The sequence below is a fragment of the Nomascus leucogenys genome, chromosome 3 (genome assembly GCF_006542625.1).
Source record: "Nomascus leucogenys isolate Asia chromosome 3, Asia_NLE_v1, whole genome shotgun sequence".
In the NCBI taxonomy this organism is placed as follows: domain Eukaryota; kingdom Metazoa; phylum Chordata; class Mammalia; order Primates; family Hylobatidae; genus Nomascus; species Nomascus leucogenys.
The window spans coordinates 54,023,906-54,045,631 of NC_044383.1; the positions used below are offsets into that span (position 1 = coordinate 54,023,906).

The 21,726-nt window shown below is 39.1% G+C and overlaps 1 protein-coding gene across 2 annotated transcripts in view; it reads left to right on the top strand.

The window, feature by feature from the left end:
* Positions 1-21,726, top strand: part of IMPG1 (interphotoreceptor matrix proteoglycan 1) — a 157,871-nt gene that overhangs the window by 66,547 nt on the left and 69,598 nt on the right. For both annotated transcript variants that reach the window (XM_030809309.1, XM_030809307.1), the window contains 4 exons: positions 1,035-1,055; positions 3,062-3,309; positions 4,646-4,722; positions 5,606-5,684. In XM_030809309.1, the coding sequence (XP_030665169.1) occupies positions 1,035-1,055; positions 3,062-3,309; positions 4,646-4,722; positions 5,606-5,684 (425 nt within the window). The remainder of the gene's footprint in view (positions 1-1,034; positions 1,056-3,061; positions 3,310-4,645; positions 4,723-5,605; positions 5,685-21,726) is intronic.

Sequence of the window (21,726 nt, forward strand, 5' to 3'; positions counted from 1 at the left end):
CACAGAAGGAGGGTTGGGGCATGCCTGTAGCATGTACATTTCAGTCACATGATATCTGGGGATGCAAGTTAGGTTAGTTAATATAGTCCAGGCAGAAAGGGCAACAACCCCAATCCCATCACATGTGTAGAGTGCCTTTGGCAGAAACTACCATTCGAAATGTAAAAGGAGAAAGCTGGACATAGCTACTAAACTGAATTTATACATGTGTCCAAAGGAGTCCAAAATCTGTTCATCAGTTTGGTGACTAAATGGTCTTTTTTCATGCACAAGTAGGTGGTAGCATGGAAAAATGAGCCAGGCTTGAGGTCAGGAAGGCCAGGATTTTGACCCTGCAATTCCCATTTGACACTTCCTTCTATGTGCCTGTTCCCTTTTCTGTGAAGCTGGGATTACATTGCTGAAAAGATTAAATGAGAATGCATGGAAATTTTCTAGTACAGACCACTCACCCAGTAAACAGGTGGTGGTTTTTCTTGCAAGCTTTCCCATGGTGAATTGGACCAATCCCTCAAAGCTTACTGATTACAACAATTCAAAACATAATCAGTCAAGAAAACACCAGTTCCACGGTTTTGCCTCAGATAAATTATCTTCAGGAATAAACTAATCATTTAATGCCAGTAAGAGATGAGAAATCCATTTACAAAATACTTTTTAAAAATGTTCTGGCACCAGTACCCCCCAAAATGTAAAACATGTAGGATAGATTTCCAGCCTTTTTAGGTGGAATATGAAGAAATTAGGGAATTTAAGAAGAAGACCAAAAGTACAGATAATCTTTGAACTAAGGCTCAAGTCCTAATCAGAAACATATAATGATGTTTACTTCCTTAGATTCATATCGCTCTCAAAGTTTCCATTCAAATTCTGATGGCAGTTTATATGTCTCTTTCAAAGCTCTGAGCAAACATGAGACAATGGAAAGAAATATTTTTTTCTTTTGTATATAAAATAATTCATTGAATGTCTCAATAAATGTCATTAAATTTTTTTCTCTTTTTCATGTTTCCATTGTGCATGATGAAATGAAGACCAAAGAAAGAAAAAGATGGGTAATTTGGACTTTTTTTAAGTTTTGAAATATAGTACATTCCACCCTCCCCCAAATTTATATACTGATTTTGCACAAATAATTTTTACATATAATGTCTGGGATAAGCCCATTACTTTTTGATGGTTTCTTATTTAAATGGAAGTAATTGAACAATTGTCCAGTAGTTAAAGAAAAAAAAAAACTCTCTAATCAAAGTCACTATGTGGTATACAGGTACATATTTCCTTGGTCAGCTGAACAGGATTTTATCATACTCAAGGTATAGTTAGAAAAACATAAAAACACATATCTGTGCTGCAAGCATAATTTATTTCTTAAATGCCATTTGTAATGGGCAGTTGTCTATCTGAAAGCACACACATACATGGAATCAACCTAAGTCTGGAATACAGCAGAGAAACTAATTTGCTCCTTTCCAAGGTCAATGTGAACTGAGAAAAGGGCCCACTATACCTTGGAGAGCTCAGTAATAAGAATCAACTTTGGCTCTGTAATTGACTAGTGAAATAACAAACGATAGACTCTAAATGATTGTATGGTCTGAAAAACCACCAAGAATACATGTGATCAGTTTCTGTGGCCTTTAAAACACTTCTACATCACTCTGTCTAGATTTATGACATGAACTAAAGGTAAAACCTAATTCCTGAGGACAGATACATAGAGAATCCTGTTTCGTTTTTGCATGCAAAAAAGCTTTGAGTTAGTGAATAGGACAATAAATACAGTTACCTATGTACTGTTTATTTTTCTCTTTTCTCACACCTTCCTTCTAAGATGTTATTTTAAAAGCAGCTTGAGGGAAAAGAGTGTTATGTATCATTTAAAGTTGTATTTTTTTAATTAAAAAATACTTCTTAGAAAAAAGTAGAAAAGAAATAGCCTTAAGAACTGAACCTTTCACGTGGTTACAACATATATATACACACACACACACACGTATATATACCCATACATATATACCTATATATATATGGTTATATAGCTATATGGTTTTATATATATATACACACACACACACACACACACACCCATATATGGGCATATAGATGGGTAATTTGGACTTTTTTTACATATATATATTTTACATATATGTATATATACACAATAGTATATATATATATAGTGTGTGTGTATATATGTGTGTATATATATATATATATATATACACACTACTGTCCTACTGCTATATCTTACATTGCTATTTCATAGACCTTCCTAAAGGAGGCTATTTGTAGAAGAAAGGATAATTCATCCCTCTTCCTGATTGGCACGGCATGACTTATAAGATCACAAAAAATAGTGGTCAATACCAGCAACTTTTTTGATAAAAAGCACTTTTTCAAAAAGACCTAGGTGGCCACAGTGGCTCAGGCCTGTAACCTCAGCACTTTGGGAGGCCAAAAAAAAAAAAAAAAAAAAAAAAAAAAAAAAAAAAAAAAAGACTAGGCCACAGGCAGGCAATCACTTGGAACCATGAGTTTGAAACCAGTCTGGACAACACGGCAAGACTCTGTCTCTACAAAAAAATTTAAAATTAGCCCACCTCCTTCCTGTATTCCCAGCTATGCTGGGGGATAAGGCAGAAGGATCACCTGGGCCCCAGGACTTTGAGGCTACAGTGAGCCATGACCATGCCAATGCACTCCAGCCTGGGTAACAGAGTGAGACCCTGTCGCAAAAAAAAAAAAAAAAAAAAAAGCAAGAAAGAAAAAAAAACCCTAAAGTAAAAATCTATGGTCACTTGATTCAGTTAGTAATCCTTCTTTGAGGTGGACTGAACTCCCTCCTGCCATTCTATTTTAGAACTAAAATAAATGTTTATTCTTTTTTCATATTTTAAGTTTCTGATAAATGTTGAAATGTTTTAAAGTGGGATATTCTCTCCGAGCCCATCAGGAAAGAGGTGGAAGCTATCCTGAAGCTTTGTAGCAATTGGTGACTCTCTTTGCAAGGCATGTAACAATGGCTTTGGGTGGGGAATGTGTCTTCTGCTATCTACAGCTCAAGCTCCACAGAGATGCAACTTACGGCCATCTTTAAGAGACATAGTGCAGAAGCAAAAAGCCCTGAAAGTGACCTCCTGTCTTTTGATTCCAACAAAATTGAAAGTGAGGAAGTCTATCATGGAACCATGGAGGAGGACAAGCAGCCAGAAATCTATCTCACAGCTACAGACCTCAAAAGGCTGATCAGCAAAGCACTAGAGGAAGAACAATCTTTGGATGTGGGGACAATTCAGTTCACTGATGGTCAGTTAATGATTGCTTAGTTCTGAGTTTATTCTCATTTTGGCAGAGACTAAGAATGTGAATGTCTCATGGAAACTGTCATTTTAACTTGGGTCTTCTAAAGTCAATCATTACTGTGACAGGAATATATATGGTATCATTTCTAGCTTTTCTTACTCCTTCCTGTGTCTCATTTGATGAGTCTTTGGTACCCACTTCTTACCAAGGATAGTTCTAGGAGAATCCAAGGGTCTCAGTTCAGTCCAAGTCAACTGCGGAGAACCAAGGCAGAGAAAAGAACCCACAGACAGTTCTGTTATCCTGGCACAATCAAAACATATTCTCTCATGTAGTCAATTGGTCAGGACTCAGCGAGAAACAGATGGCACATTCAAATTAGTATAATTTGAGGAGAGTTTAATAAAGGGACCATTTGTAAAGGTTTGTCTGTACACAAAGGATTAGGAGAGTTCCCTGGGGCTAGAAGCAGCAAGCCTCATTACTATCTCCAGACTTGAAGTGTTGCCTAATGTTGTATGCCATGCCAAAGACAGAGCCCAAGGAACCATTGATATAGTCCATATTATTCAACCTTCTGGGGCACAAAGTAGCAGGGAGAGGAGGGGAGAGTGGATCTAAAGAAGTCAACAAGATCATCAGGCACACTCAGGATCCTCAGGGGGTAGTCCTCAGTAGGTTCAGTAAATGGCAAAGTAGATGGACCCTGGAAATGCCATTTTAGTACAACATGGCATGAAACTGTCATTTTCTGCCAGTTCTGTTTTCTGCCTAAGATAGGCACTCTTAACACTAGAAAACTTCTTGAAGGTCTCTTGAGACAAGACAAAGGGCCAGGGAAATTCATAGGCAAGAAAAGATCAACTTCAGAAGCATCTCAGAGACAACCTGATACTCGGGGCTTGTCCCTTTTGAGCCCTCTGTGGCGTTCTGAGAATCAGGCTTTAGGTTGAAAGTTTGCCACAAATGATCCTTGGTTCCAGTATTTATTCTAGTCATTTTGTTTCTTATCAGCTTAGTCATATTTTTATCCCCAGTGGTCTAGATAATTAGCCAGCCTGCTTGGTCCAAATCTATAGAATAAAACTGAGCACCCTAAAAATCCACCCTAATAACTATTCTTATCACATAAACATGCAAGATGCACCCTTTGCATCTGTCCTTCAATATATCATCCAGATTAATGACCTTTTTTCTATGCCTCTGGTTTCTTAATGATTTGTTGTACTACTCCTTAAGGTTTGGTTATTCCGCATATTTCAACCTGGACTGTTTTATTGCCCCAACCACAAAAGAAAAAGGAAAGATACACTCAAATCTTGTGATTTTTTACCCATAGAAATTGCTGGATCACTGCTAGCCTTTGGTCCTGACACCCAATCAGAGCTGCCCACATCTTTTGCTGATATAACAGAGGTGAGTTTGTTGTCCTTTTGTTCTTTAAATAGGAACAAAGTCTCAAAACCTTCCACCAAAGAACAAATCAGCTTAAGAACTGAACAGAGCAAAATCCCCTTTGCAATGCTAATTAAGTTCTTTTCTGTTTTTTACAAGCAGCGCTTGCTTAACCCACTTTCAGTATCTGTATTAATAAAATATAATACAACTTGCATTTCAAATATCTCAAAGTTCAAAGTTTCCTTCAATTTAGTTAGATTTTTGTTTCAGTTAGAATCAGGATGGGCTCTGTTTTTAATAAAACAAACAAATTCTCGTGAACTGAAAAGAATAATTAAAGCAGAACATATTATCTAACTTTGACTTTCAGAAACATATATAAACATGATCATACTTTATAAATTTGTTTTTATGTCTTAAGGATTTACCTATGTATTTATTTATGGGGGTTTGATCAATACAAATTAAGGTCTTTAAAAGTAAATAATAAATTCAGTAATAATTTTTGTATTTAATTTAAACCTATGTTTATTTAATTTATGCCAGAAGTTGTCACTGGGGTGCTCATAAATAGAAGTGCTGACTAAGATTTATTCCTTCCTAAAATGAAATAATTCATAACATGATTGACATAAATCAAAGTATCTTAGCTGTTAGTTAAGTCTATTCAGGCAGATTCAGTTATCCGAGAAGCAATAGATCTTATTTTACCACTGTATCAATGAATGTTATCCTTTTAGAACATATTTCTATATCAGAACCTTCCTCCATAGTAGATTCAAGTCAACAACAAAATAGTTTGTTTAAATTTAAATGAAAATTTTAAAATATGTGTATAGCCCTTCTCATATACATACAAACATCCTTTCTCAACATCTGTCTTGCAAAATTCATTCTTCAGGATGCTACTTTGAGTCCCGAACTTCCTCTTGTTGAACCCCAGCTTGAGACCATGGACGGAGCAGAGCATGGTCTACCTGGTAAGTTTCTCCTCACAAAGTCTGTGTTAGATGACAACATACTCTTTGAGGAATCCCATTATGATACTGCCTCAAAGACCAGCAACAAAGCCATCCTGAACCCAGGAAAAGGTTCACTGCCACCAGCACTTCCAACAGAAAAACAGTCCATTGAACTACCCTTTCTGCGGAGGAGGACATCCACAGCATCCTTCCTTCAGCTCTAGTTCCCAGTCCTACAGCCAGCACTGGCAGCCCTTTTCTAATGGAACTGGTCAAGGGGGCTGAAAGCAAAACAGCACCAACTGCTGCTCACCCAGAACAACAGTCTCCTCTGGGCTTGGAAACTGAGAGTCCATGAGGACAAGGTAGGTCCTAAGGCCCAAGTCCATGACAAGCAGCCATGTCAACGGTGGACTGGGCCTTTACAATCACTATATGTATTCCTGTGCCTCTTACATGCTGACTATGGATACGGGCTGTTCTGCTACATGTGTTTCTTTAGTGTAAATTAGCACATGTGTAAGTAAAAAAGAATATCAGTAAACACTGAAGTCTTGGTGATTCACTTTTGAATCTCCAAGAAGGTTAATTTTGAGGCAATAGTATCAAACTTTTTCACAGTTAAAGAGAAATATTTAGCAACATATGAAGACATTAGGGAAGAAAACAACTAAAAATCTTGCAGAGAGCCTTTTTTAGTGCAAAGAGTAGCTGATTTAGTGGCTCCAAGAACCCCTATTCTTTCCACTCTATAGAGCCCTGTGGTAAAACTACCAGTAAAAAACACAAGCCCCAGGATACTAGGCTGATAAGAATGTACTGTGATTATAAGTACAAATGCCATTGGAGATTTGCAATGACTGGTATATTTAATAAGATTATTATTGTTTTAGTTAGAGGTCTCTACAAAATTCTAGAAGTTTTGAGTGGGCTATCTTAACTGTATTTTCCTCATAAACACTGTGCAATTAGTATGCCATTTTACAGAACGCAAGGTATTTCAGGAATACATATATGGTATGTTAGCAGAATTAGTTATACAAATTGGATTTCATTTACATGATTATCAGTGAATAAATGTTAACTTCTTGACACGGTTATTTATTGCTGCATTACAACCATCCCTAAAGTTAGTGGCCTAAAACAATAATCATTTATTTTGCCAATAAATCTGAAATTTGGGCAGGGATCAGCAGAGACACCTTTTCTCTGCTCCATGTTGTGTCAGCTGGAATATCTCAACTGGTGTTGAAGATCCATTTCCAAAACGGTTTACCCACTGGCTGGCAAATCAGTGCTCACCCAGAGCTGTTGGCTGGGGGCCTCATTTCTTCTCTACACAGGTCTCTCCACAGGGTCGCTTGGGTTTCACCACAGCATGGTAGCTGAGTTCAGAGTGTCAGTATTCTGATATCTCAAGGGCCTAAAAACAGCATCCATTCCTCACATTCCAGCTAGGCAGCTGCAGAACCCATCTAGATTCAAAGGGAGGGGACATAGACCTTCTCTCTTGATGGGAGAAGTATCGAAGGATTTATGCCATTTATAATTAACCACAATCCACATCAACCACTATTTTGGCATCCAAATTATTTTAAGAGTTGTTTGGACAAAACAAAACAAAACTTTTCGTGAAATGATTGATCTTAAGCACTCACTGAATACTTTTCTTTCATTCTATCATAAAACTTTCCTATAAGATTAGCATTTCAGGTAGATTAATAAAAATAATAGTATATCTATGATGAAAGCATTATCTTATTTCCAAATTGCCTTACTGTTTCCATTTTATTTATACATTCCTTTTACTCATGAATATACCATAGAACACTAAAGCCGGAAGAAATCTTAGAGGTAATTTGGTTAAGCTTCTGTGTTTCACAAATGAGAAAGCCAAGGCTAGAAATGTGAAGTGCCTTGTTCAAGGTCATATCATAGCTTGCGGCACAGCCAGGATCGTTATTCAAGTTTTCTACATCTATTATACTATGTTTGGCTTAAGTAGCTCCATCCTTTGCAAAAAGCATAACCTCAAACTTGCTTTGCCCTCAAACCACAGCCTCTTCTCTATTTCACTACTCTGTTAATTTTTCTAAATTTTCTAGGCTTCTGAGTCTCATTATGTCACCTCCTAATCACCACAGAGTTTCACCTCTAACCACATAAAGCAGGGATGTAACTTTCACAAAAGTCACAGATGACTTCCTAATTGATCGATTTAGCAGTCTCATTTCCATCTTCTTTTCATTTGACATTTCTGGTACGTGGCTCTTATTAACCACCCCGCTCTTGAAACTCCTACATCTGGGCTTCCACAAAGTGACCCCTTCTTGCTTCTTCTCATATACCCAACTACTACTCATCCATATCCTGCAGTGTGGCTTATTATTAATTTTTTTTTAATTTTGCTTATTAAAATCCTACATCATTTTAAAAAAGATTTATAGTGATTTACAGACATGGATCAATACAAAAAGATTTTGTTTTAAAGAATGGAAAGAAAAATGGAAGAGAAAATAAAACAAAGATTACTCCTTTAGTGAAATGGAAGTGTTTGGGAACTAGATTGAGGTGGTGATTACACAACATTGTGAATGTGCCAAATGCCACTGAATCATTTACCTTAAAATAGTAAATTTTATGTGTTATAAGTTTCACATCAATAAATTTATTAAAATAAGATAACTGTAGGAAAAATCATATACAAAATAAACATCATAGCGTTCTGTAGGTTTGCTTTAGATGGTTCATGATTTGACTCTGAGCTTCTTAACAGACTGTGTAAAAAGAAAAATACAATTGGTCAGCTAATATAGATCTGCATGCTTACAGCATGGTAATTCCTTAGGAGAAAAATTTATGTGATGAATTCTCATAAGGAGGACAGTCTGGGTTATAGTGCACCATGTCCTGTCCACATGAACCTTCCTACTGTGTGTCAGGTGTTTCCTTTAAGGCCCTCCCTGGACATGTGCAATGAATGCCAAAGCCCAGTTCATTACAGAAGTTCCAGGAGGGGCTAGGTGCTGACAGTCTGCCTTAATTCAAGAATTGATTTTGCATTATTTAGAGGAATAGCTGTGCTGTCTAACCTTCAGTCAATGCTCTGTAAGTAAAAATTATATCTCATAATTGAGCTTTTGATTTGTATTGAGCAAGAAGAGTTATATTTGCTGACCTGGACCTAGAGTGCAAATATTCCATATTGACAAGAGCAGATGCATATGCTTTCATAATCAGCCCAAATGGGAGTAGAAATGACATATCTTAATGAAAAATGGAAACCCTAACTGGAAAACATTCCTGATAAAAAGACAGTTATACATGGAAAACAGAAAACAAACAAACAAAAATAAAGTGCAGGGGCACTCTGGACAAGAACAAGGCTTCCCTCCCTCATAAAACAATTCTGGCTTTTTCCCATGTACAGGTAAAATGAAAATTAGGGCTCCAAAATCCTGCACCACAGTATTACTGAGATAATTTTAGCCTGGAAAATTTTTAAGGTTAGTGTCACCAAACACCCACCAGGCCATTAAAATCTCAGTAAAGCACTCAAAGAAATCTTTCAGCTTCAGCAGTTTAACTTAGTAGTTAATTCTGAGATAAAGTACTTGTAAAATATGCATCTAGGACACTGAAAGAATTGGTATGTTGTATAGAATTGTGGGGGCTTCTATTGATACTGTTTTTTTAGTAGCTGATCCCAAGCCATTCTTTTTTGTAGAGCCAGTTATCTGTTAAGATCACTCCTATCGGCCGTGTGCAGTGGCTCATGCCTGTAATCCCAGCACTTTGGGAGACCGAGGCAGGCAGATCCCTTGAGGTCAGGAGTTTGAGACCAGCCTGGCTAACATGGTGAAACCCTGTCTCTACTAAAAATACAAAAATAAGTCGGGCGTAGTACTGCATGCCTGTAATCTCAGCTATTCAGTAGGCTGAGGCAAGAGAATTGCTTGAACCCGGGAGGCAGAGGTTGCAGTGAACCAAGATCGTGCCACTACACTCCAGTCTGGGTGACAGAGTGAGACTCCATCTCAAAAAGATCACTCCTATTTCATAAAAATGAGTCATCCACATAGAGGAGAAACTTGATATTCTGTCCTCCATACAACGTGTATCCAACTTGTTCAAAAATAGTATCAATTCACAGGGTAAAAATTTTTTGTGGTTTGGTTTGGTTTAGACAGGTGTAGGCGGCAATACATTTCTCTTTTAGCTGATTAGAATGATCATCTGGTCTATCAGGAGAGAAGTTCTTCAGTGTCCTCCCTCCCAAATTACAGACTTTTTCACTTGCAACACATTCCATTTAAGATAGAAACCAGGTCTCTTAATAAATTACAGTGTTTTAAGTGAAGAAGCAAACTTTAAGCAGAGCTACTGTACTATTGGACATTGTTTTGTCTTTTATTGCCCATCTAGGTAATATGTTAAAAATAGCACATTTCCAACTTTTCTTTATCTCACCTCAGCCTTTGACTCCGTCAAAAGGAATCCATGACATGAGCTAAATTGAATGAACTCAATGTAAAACCAAGCTGCTAATGTTCCCTGTGGTCAGGGACAGCCGTCTGTCTCTATTCATTCCCATACTGGCAGTGTCCAGCCAGATGCTATATTAAAAATTAATATATGTTAAAGGAATTACAGCAGTGAATGAATGAATTTGTATTACAATATCTCCATGAAAGTCAGAGTTTATTGAAATAATCTAGTTCCCTTTTTAATCTGTCTAGTAAAAAGCTTAGAGCCAAATCAATGTTCTAGAAGCAGTATTTGGCTATCAGTTCTGGTCACACCATTCACCATTGCCAAAATTTGTCATTCATTGTCATGTTCTTGTGCCTTTACACAGTTATTTTTTCTTGTGCCTGTAATAGTCTTCCATTCTTGCAGCTTGATGACCTCCAACTCATATTTTAGTTTCAGCTAACATGCTACTTTCTCTGTGAAGTTTTCCCCAACCGCTCCCTGAAAAGGATTTATAATTACCATCTGCTCCCTGATTCCACAGCAAAAAGTCATCTAGATCGCCATCAAACATTTACCACACAGAATTGAAAGTATTGCTATGCATGTCTGGAATCCCTCCAAGACTGAATTCCTGAAGTAAAAAGATATGTTCTTATTCCTTTTTAAAAATTCCTGTGCTAAGCATAGTGGCTGGCATACAATTGCAGTTTCATAACTATTTGTCACTGCTGTCGACCTTATTGGGCCTATCAGTACTATCATCTCAGACAGTAAATGCCTGGAGGATATGTGCCCTCCCTGTGCTGGTACCCACGCAGCTCCACAGACAGCCTCACGTGTAAGGCAATGTCCCTTATTGATAAATACTTTCATCAAAATGAGAGTGCTGAAGAACTTTAATCAGCTCCACCTCATGTGATGTACCAACTACCACATTGATTAAACGTAGGTATGCAGGGAAAGAAATTTGCAGTAAGCCTCTCTCCCAGCCCAAAAATGTACACTTCCTAACTCAGTCAGGAAGGCTTGGCAAAGATGTTATTTAAATTGCTCCACTTTAGGATGAAAGGATAATAGTAAGACTTGAAAAATGTTTTAAGAACAACTCAGCTGAACTGAGTTTAGGCAACAGTGGTCAATAATTTTGCCTGTTCTTTCTTACCAGGGAGCAAGGTTTCCCTAACAGAAGTATATTGCTTATAAAAATTATTCTGAGAGGTCTACAAGAAAAATGGAATCTAAAGAAAAGAAAGAATGGCCATTCAGCTAAGACTTCCAATTGCACCTCATCCCTAGATACAATCTTTACGATGCCCAGGAAAAGATGAAAAGTAAATCGAAGTTCTTTCAACTCTCAAATTTGGTACTTCTAGATTTAGCCTAGAAATGTCAGCTGACTTAATATGTCCTTCAAAATTTCAGTTTGGGAAATTCAGTACCCTCCCTCAAATTCTGGCAATTCCCAAGAAAATTTTTCTGACTTTCTGCCCTCTAGTGAACTGATATTATTCCATTTCCCTTTTTGAATCTGTTCCCGTCTTTCACTCCTTTTTCATTCTGGAGGTGAACAGTCTGGATTTCCATTAATTATTCCTCATCACCATTCAGAGATGATATTTCTATGAGTAGATCAACTTTATTGTAGGTTGAGGTGATAAGGACAGGAGGAAGCCATAGTGCAGCACCACCCAGTCACCAACCTCAAGTTATTACATAGCTGTCCTGTCTTGACATGTCAGTCACATCCTTTGCTGGAAAGTTCTCCCTAGCCAGTGCTGTCTGGGTCATTCCCTGTTGCATCATGATGTTAAGCCCTCATTCTCTCAAAGCCCTCCTCATGACCACCCTTTTTCCAGGCTGCTCCCACCTCCTTTCCCAAGTTACAGTCCAATTTTTATGAAGAGTAGTGATCTGTTTAATATCTTTCCAACATTATACTGAACAGAGATCACCTGTTTCTAAGATAAATCCTGCCTCTTATGCAGGGATAAAAGCAGTTAACAGTGGTTGTAGTTAGAAATTGCATCTTTCTCTTCCTTTCATGCTGATACTCCTTCACATGAATACAGGTACATATTCAGATAATAATGTGTACCAAGCAGTTTTCAGTAACTCTTGGTGACTTTATCTCACCTTGATGCCATTGTTTCTCCTTCTTCTTTCTCAGAAGAGTTCTCTCTCTCGCCTCCTTTATATCATGTAAGTCCATTCTCTGGCTTTGCCCCATATGCCACTAGTGCACGTTGATTTCCCCAGGGGTCCCATGCAGATTCTCTGCACATCTTTAGATGGGAAACTGCTCCATCACAGGTGAATTCCAGGGGCACTGTAGGCCACAGATTCAAGCAAACTCTTTACGTTCCAGGAGACCACAGAGTAAAAAGGACTTCAATGAATTTTCTTAATTACCAGTGGCTCTCTGGGATGCTGTGATCATTCATTTATTCATTCAACAAATATTTATATTGTGCTTATTAGGCACAGGGGATAAGTTGGTGAACAAGGCAAATATACTTTATGCCTGTCATGATTTGGGTTCCCCCAAAACTGACCCCGAAACAAGGATTCAATTACAAGGAGTTTATTTCAGGGATGATACCAGTAAATTCAGTAAGGCAATGGAGAAGTGAAGCACAGAAAAGAAGGAAACCAATACAACCAATTACCCTGTGACCACTGAAGCTCGTCAGTGGTGTGTTAGTAAATGCTTAACAGCCAATCTAAAAACAATGTGGAATATATATGCATAGAGAAGTTTATTATAAAATTTTGCTGATACAGAGGATATGTAACACAATTTACAAATAATAAAATACACAGTATTCCTTATTATAAATTCTATATAGCCAATTGATTCTCTTAAGGAAACAATGTTTAAACTGAGATCTGAATGACAAGAAGGCAAAAAATAAAAACTGAGGAGGGGTGGTGAAGAGTATTTTCAGCAGAGGGGAGTAGCTGAAGCTGGCAGTGGTGTGGCACATTGAAGGAAAGTGAAGAAAGCCATTGTAGCTAGAGCACAGGAAGTTGGAGAGAAAATGGTGAAGCTCTAGAAGCATAGAGCTTTATAAGCCCTGCAAAGAATCACTAAAAGGTTTTAAGAAAAATAATGGCACCTCAAATTTAGGTTTAAATAGATCCTTCTGACTATATTGTGGAGAACTGGCTGGAAGTCGGCAAATGCAAGCAATCAATTAGAAGAGTCTTAACGGCAATTCAGTCTACAAATGTTGATAGCTAGGACATTGGTGATGGAAGGAGAGATGAATAGAAGTGAATTGATTTTATTGGTCTTTAAAAGTTAAAACCAATATAAATTCTGAAGCCATGAATGGATTCAGCAAGAAAGGCTGCCCTGATTGATGAACAATGTCTGTACAAGCTCATTAACAGAAAGTGGTAATTTATGCGTCTGCAGTTTCTGTACCAGGTCAGTGAACTGGTTTTAGCCATGCCTCTCAGGTGTTCAAATATTGCCCTCCTCTTACCTCTTTTTAGTCGGTGGTTAGTGAGTACATCCTAGGAGATGCTAGCCTTTGCTAGTTCTCAGGTGTTTGACAGGGTCACTTTTTTGCTTCCATCCATTTTTGTTAGCTCACATCCACACAAAGAAAAAGACTGATAAGTATCTGATATGGTTTTGCTGTATCCCCACCCAAATCTCGTATTGAATTGTGGCTCCCACAATTCCCTTGTGTCATGGGAGGGACCCACCCAGAGGTAATTGAATCATGGAGGCGGGTTTTTCCCGTGCTGTTCTGTGATAGTGAATAAATCTCACAAACTCTGATGGTTTTATAAAAAGGAGTTCCCTTGCCAAGCTCTCTCTCTTTGCCTGCCGTCATCCAGGTAAGACGTGACATGCTCCTCCTTGTCTTCTGCCATGATGGAACTGTGAGTCCATTAAACCTCTTTCCTTTATAAATTACCCAGTCTCGGCCAGGCGCGGTGGCTCACGCTTGTAATCCCAGCACTTTGGGAGGCCCGGGGCGGGCGGATCACGAGGTCAGGAGATCGAGACCACGGTGAAACCCTGTCTCTACTAAAAAATACAAAAAATTAGCCGGGCGTGGTGGCGGGCGCCTGTAGTCCCAGCTACTCGGAGAGGCTGAGGCAGGAGAATGGCGTGAACCCGGGAGGCAGAGCTTGCAGTGAGCAGAGATGGCGCCACTGCACTCCAGCCTGGGCGACAGAGCAATACTCTGTCTCAAAAAATAAATAAATAAATAAATAAATAAATAACCCAGTCTCGGGTATGTCGTTATGAGCAGTATGAGAACAGACTAATACAGTATCCATTATGAGTCGTACTTTTCATTGATCTATCCAGTATTTTACAGAAAAGAGAAAAGCAGTGGTTGATAAATACAGGAAATAGATAAATAGGTAAATGGAATGATTCTAGGGATTCAAGATTTCTATTTGAGACCTTCTTTAGGAAACTGTCACCCAGATTACTTTGAATCTATTGAGCTAGAAGCAGTTATGCATGCTTTGTCCTCCTACATATCCTGATTTAGAGGTTTCATTCCAACGGCCCAGTGACTTTTGTTTTGTTTTGTTTCCTAGTTTGAGTTTTGGGTGTTTCTCATGTTTTTCACTTTGGATTTAGCATCTGTATTCTACCCCTTCTTGTTTCTTCAAGTGGTCCCTAACACACTGCAGGAGTGGTATTTGTATCCTACTAACTCTAGCTGAAGTGCTAGCACCTCACCAGTGCCAGAAAACCAGCACACAGCAGCTCAGGCCAGGAGGAGAGGCTTGCACCCTGCCACAGAGCTCTGCAGCCCCGCACAGACTACCTGGAAGCTGCCTTAGTTCTGTTTCCTTTCACACTTGCTGGCACTGAAACAGTTAGGATAAACCTATTGAACGCTATTCCTTGATCATCCCTCAGTAGTAAACAGCTCTAATGACAAGGAGAACAGCCCTGCTTGAATAAACTTTTAAATGCTTTTCAAAATTAAGCCATTGTGACTATTTTAACAAAAATCTTAAATCTTAAAAATATATCACTCAGTTACCATGTGTGGAAAATTGAGAACGTTTTTTGAGAAAGGTTACTGTAAGACTTAAGGAAGAAAGACCTAAATCCCCACTGTGATGGTATTTGGAAGGTAATTAGGTCAAAGGTAAGAGCCTTTGGGAAGTAATTAGGTCATGAGGGCCGAGCCCTTATAAGAAGAGACAAAAGAGGGATGATTTCTCTCTCCCTTTCTTTCTCTCTTTCTCTCTGTCTCTCCCTTTCTCTCTGTCTCTCCCTTTCTCTCTCTCTCTCTCCCTTTCTCTCCCTCTGTCTCCCTTTCTCTCTCTCCTTTTCTGCCATGTGGGGATACAACCAGAGGACAGCTGCCTAAAAACTAAGAAGAGTGACCTCACTAGACACTGGTTTTTCTGGTGCCTTGAAGGACTTCATGGCCTCCCGAGTTGTGAGAAATAACTATCCATTGTTTGAGACATTGATCTATGGTATTCTGTTATGACAGCTTTCAAAGATGAAATCCCAATTTAAGTAACAATGCCCCATTACATATGTCTGTGATATTTCCAAGGCCTAAATTTGGGGGTAAATTGAAATTTCATATTAAGAACTATTAACAACAAATAGTTGTTAATAACTAATTAACAACACCAGAACTTCAACATTCACTATTCTTTGTTCAACAAGCACAAAGTCTGGCTCTGAAAAGGAAGATTAAGTTCACAACAGATCTCAGTACACTTCCCATCTATTTCCTTTATTCAAGACCTACACATATGAAATAGTGAACAATGTAAGATGTTGTGTATAAAATATAAATACTACTTTAACATTATGTAGACTAAACAGAGGTACATAATTATTTTAGTTTAGAAGAGGAGAAAAACAGTGCGAAGGAGAGATATCAAAGAAAGCACTCATGGAGCTTTGCTTGGGTTGAGAAGGATATAAAGGACTTTCGTGAAGAGAGAGGAGATGACCCTCCAAGTATAAGAAGTTTCATAAGCAAAGCTGCAGAGATTGGAGTGAGTTTCAGGGAAGAATGCTGAGAAATAAGTAGGGGAAGGATATATATCAAGCAGGGCCTTAAAAGTCAGAAAAAGGAGTTTGTTCTGGGCTTTCAGAAAATGAAGGTGGTAATGAAAATGGGGCTTAGGGAAAGTTCATCTGCCCACAGCTTGGTAGGTGGAAAGTAGAAAAGTGGAGGATTTTGTTCTGTATTTGGTGTGAAGCTTTGGGGGCATGGATGCAAAGGAAGGAAGGAAGATGATACAAGAGATATTTTATTTAAAAAGTAAAATAAACCAGGGACTACTTTGGATAATGGTGGATGGAGAAGGATAGGTCAAAGAGTCTGGATCACCATGAAATGAAACACCCCCATGGTCATCTATGTTATACATGAGACACCAAATTTCTTTTCACACTGGAGTTGAACACATGCTGTTGAATTTCATGCTGGAATGGAACACAATGAGAAAGAGAGAGAGGTTTATTTAAGGAGTTGACTCATATTATTGTGGAGGCTGGCAAGTTCAAAATCTGAAAGTTCAAAGCCTGCAGGTGGCAGGCTGGAAAACCAGGGAGAGTTGCACTTTGATGCAGTTCTTGTGGCAGTCGATGGTCCGAAGGCCATCTGCTGGCAGAATTGCCTTTTCCTCTGCAGACATCAGTCTTTTTCCCGTTGAGGCCTTTAGCTAATTGGATGAGGCCCGCTCACACTATGTAGGGTAATCTGCTTTACTCAGAGTACACTGATTTAAATGTTAATCTCGTCTTTTAAAATACCTTCACAGAAACATATACAATAATGTCTGGGTACTGTGCCCTAGCCAAGTTGACACATCAAATTAATCATCACAATATGTCTTGAATGAGCTCAGCATAGTCGGAAAAAAACAAGGTGCCTTATATATTATGTCAGCACCATATATGCAAAGACAGAACTGGAACAGACAAAATCAAGTCACAATTCAACAATCTGTCTGGTGCAAAGAGGAAGCAGGTTTGCCTGACAGGATGCACTTAATTATAATATAAAAGACGTGTTTGTCATTAATGGTAATAGGTGTCCATTCTTGAGGAACTGGAAGGAGCTCATAGCAGAAGAAGAGAGGACAGGAAATATGCACTCAATAATGGAACGAGAATAGAGAGAAGGTTGTTCAGAAAGGGGCTGGCATAGGTTAGGTGGTCAAAGTGGCATCTAACGAGTTCCACAATTTTCCATTCTCCCATTAATCACTTCTCAAGTGATCGAGACATGGTGTTTTCATAGCTACAAGGGTTTCTGTACCACGTTGCCTTATCGGGACTCAAATGAGGTAATATGACAGTTAGGGTGAGAAGTCAAGTGTATCTGCCTCTTTTGCCTTTTTTTTTTTTTTCCGAGGCAGAGTCTTGCTCTGCCACCCAGGCTGGAATGCAATGGTGCAATCTTGGCTCACTGCAACCTCCACCTCCTGGGTTCAAGCGATTCTCCTGCCTCAGCCTCCTAAGTAGCTGGGACTGCAGGCATGTGCCACCATGCCCAATTAAATTTTTGTATTTTTAGTAGAGATGGGGTTTCACCATGTTACCAGGATAGTCTCAATCTCCTGACCTCATGATCTGCCCACCTCGGCCTCCCAAAGTGCTGGGATTACAGGCGTGAGCCACCGTGTCCATTTTTACAGAAAATGAGAAGCATCCTTCATGCAAATAGTTTGAGGCCAGAGAATAACCAAGCACAGACAAAGCCATCTGTGAGACTATGAGGAAGAAATGTCACCTTGGGTTCCATTGTAGGGAATTGCATTAGTACAGGTATACAATGTGATCAGCATTTTAATCAGAGAAGTAGTTCTTGCATTGAGGAAAAGTGACATCTTCGAAGTCCTAAGGTAGAAATAAAAAGAATATCTGTAATGGATTGGGGTGCATGGATAGAAACTCCTGCGAATAATCTCCTTCAGTTTTTACATTTTAAGAAAGTGAAACAGCATTTGAGCAGGTGTCAGTAGATTGCAAGTTGCATGCAGTTGTCAGTTTATAGGAGGGGAGTCTACACAGGCAACTGAGCAACCTTCTGGAATTGTTATGCACTTCTGCTCAAAGTGACAGGTCACATCATCCATCTGACCTTAAATATGTAAAAGGCAGGAAAATGAGATTGTCTGTGTGTGTATGTGTGTGTGTGTGTGTGTGTGTGTAGAGGTGGGGTTTCCTAATGTTGCTCAGGCTGTTCCCAAACTCCTGGGCTCAAGCCATCCTCCTGCCTCAGCCTCCCAAAATGTGGGTAGTATAGACGTGAACCACCATGCCTGGCTTGGGAAAATGAGATTTTCATCTTTAAATAGGTCCCATCAATCTCAGAGGGAATTTAACATTTTGACTATTGAGTAAACCAAAAGATAAGAGGATTTTCAGCTTCTTCTTCTATTTTTCTTCCGTGGCAATGAATGAGATAGAAAAATAACTCTTCATTGCTAGTTGGCCCGTTCTCTGTATTGTCAGGTTAAGTAAAATCCTTGCCAGATAATGTGTTTTAACAGGAGCTTTATGCTATTTGAAATGCTGGAACAAGTGCTAATCCACAGAATTTTAATAATATGCTTACTAAATATCATCTAAAGTCAGCATTTCCAAAACTCAGCAAACTTCATTGAGAGGGATGAAACAAATGAAAGGATTTTCGGAGAAGTGAATGAATACATCTATTTGTATTTGTAAGTTTGTTTATTTGCTTTGAATGACCAATGTTTATTGTTTTTTGGTTTATTTCATAAATCGTATATATTTAAGGTAACAACATAATGCATTAATATACATATATAGTAAACTTATTACTGCAGTCAAGCTAATTAACATTCTATCTCTTCATATGGTTACCTGTTTTGGGTGTGTGCTAAGAACACAAGATCTACATATATTTATTTTATTTTATTTTTTAGACCAAGTCTCGCTGTGGCACCCAGGCTGGAGTGCAGTGGTGTGATCTCAGCTCACTGCAGTCTCCACCTCATGGGTTCAAGAGATCCTCCTGCTTCAGCCTCCTTAGTAGATGGGATTACAGGCACACACCACCACACGCAGCTCATTTTTGTAAATTTTTAGTAGAGACAGTGTTTCACCATGTTGGCCAGGCTGGTCTCAAACTCCTGGCCTCAAGTGATCTGCCCACCTCAGCCTCCCAAAGTGCTGGGATTACAGGTGTGATCCACCATGCCTGGCCAAGATCTGCATATGCTCAAAGTTTAAGAAAATATATCTCTTTAGATCTTCAAACCAATCTTCATTCTGTGGGATAGCAAGTTTGCCATTGATTTAAGGGCTTCTCATGAGAGTTTGCAATAATTTTGTCAGACTGTATATCTGGGACATTCTTGAATGATCTTTCAGTAAATTTCTTCAACTTGGAAAGCCAGAGTATCTCAAGGGAAGCAAATTATGTGCCTCTCTTTTCGTTTTAAGCATCTTATGTGTGTTAAATTTAAATAGATGTAGTTGTACATGATGTTTTACAGTATTTGAGAAACAAAAATTAGCCAGTGGCACATGCCTGTAATTACTACTCGGGGGGCTGAGGCAGGAGGACCGCTTGAGCACAGGAGTTGGAGAATGCAGTGAGCTATGATCGTGCCATTGCACTCCAGCCTGGGCAACAGTGTGAGACCTTGTTTCTAAAAAAGAAAAAAAAAATGCCAGAAACGTTACAGCTGAGAGAACTGGCAGTGGTAAGGAGGAAGAAGACCAGAGGAAGGAAAAGTGCGACAGAACAAAACTGAAATCGCTAAAAGGGCCTTTTAATGGCGGGAAATATTTATTTCAATCATTGGGTGTGAAGGGCAACAGAAGAGGGTTGAACAAGGCTTAAGACCTTGGAGGTAGACCAGTAGTGAAGGGTACTGAGCAAGACATCCATGAAAGACACAAACATCAATGCTGGGGACACAGTGGCTTCCTGGAAAAGAAACTGGAACTGCAACTTGGGCATTTCCCTGGAAGAACCAATGTAAAAGAGTAATGTTTCACGAAGAACCTAAGGTGGGAAAGAGGACCTGCTAGTTCAGGGAAAGGAGGCAAGCAGAACTAGTTAAAGGAAGCAGGTTCATCTTTTAAGTTGGACAAAGCCAGACTGCTATTGTGCTGTGTACCTGTAATCTGTTATCTTTCTTATAGGTTTTACTCATGATTTCCACATTGCTCTAAAGGGCTGAATATTTTCAGTGGTATCCCATAGAAATAAGAGTGAGAACACCAAAGGGCTAATATCCAGAATCTACAAAGAACTTAAACAAATTTACAAGAAAAAAAATCAAACAACCCCATCAAAAAGTAGGCAAAGGATATGAACAGACACTTCTCAAGAGAAGACCTTTATGCAGCCAACAGACACATGAAAATATGCTCATCATCACTGGCCATCAGAGAAATGTAAATCAAAACAACAATGAGATACCATCTCACACCAGTTAGAATGGCCATCATTAAAAAGTCAGGAAACAACAGGTGCTGGAGAGGATGTGGAGAAACAGGAACGCTTTTACACTGTTGGTGGGACTATAAACTAGTTCAGCCATTGTGGAAGACAGTGTGGTGATTCCTCAAGGATCTAGAACTGGAAATACCATTTGACCCAGCCATCCCATTACTGGGTATATACCCAAAGGATTATAAATCATGCTGCTATAAAGACACACGCACACATATGTTTATTGCAGCACTATTCACAATAGCAAAGACTTGGAACCAACCCAAATGTCCATCAATGATAGACTGGATTAAGAAAATGTGGCACATATACACCATGGAATACTATGCAGCCACAAAAAAGGATGAGTCTGGCCAGGTGTGGTGGCTCACGCCTGTAATCCCAGCACTTTGGGAGGCCGAGGTGGGCAGATCACGAGATCAGGAGATCGAAACCATCCTGGCTAATACGGTGAAACCCCTTCTCTAGTAAAATTACAAAAAAAAAAATTAGTCGGGCGTTGTGGCGGGTGCCTGCAGTCCCAGTTACTCGAGAGGCTGAGGCAGGAGAATGGCGTGAACCCAGGAGGCAGAGTTTGCAGTGAGCAGAGATCACACCACTGCACTCCAGCCTGAGTAACAGAGTGAGACCCTGTCTCAAAAAAAAAAAAAAAAAAAAAGGATGAGTTCATGTCCTTTGTAGGGACATGGATGAAGCTAGAAACCATCATTCTGAGCAAACTATCGCAAGGACAGAAAACCAAACACCACATATTCTCACTCATAGGTGGGAATTGAACAATGAGAAAAATTGGACACAGGGTGGGGAACATCACACACCTGAGCCTGTCTTGGGGTGGGGGGAGGGGGGAGGGGGAGGGATAGCATTAGGAGAGATACCTAATGTAAATGACGAGTTAACGAGTTAACGGGTGCAGCACACCACCATGGCACATATATACATATGCAACAAACCTGCGTGTTGTGCACATGTACCCTAGAACTTAAAGTACAATTTAAAAAAAAAAAAACAAGACTTGTGTGTCAGACCGAAGTTCAACAATCCTTCCCATCTTCCTGGGCAATGACAGAGGATAAAAAGTCGTAGGAGGCCTTGGCTGAATTTCAGCTCAGGTGAATCTTTTCACTGAA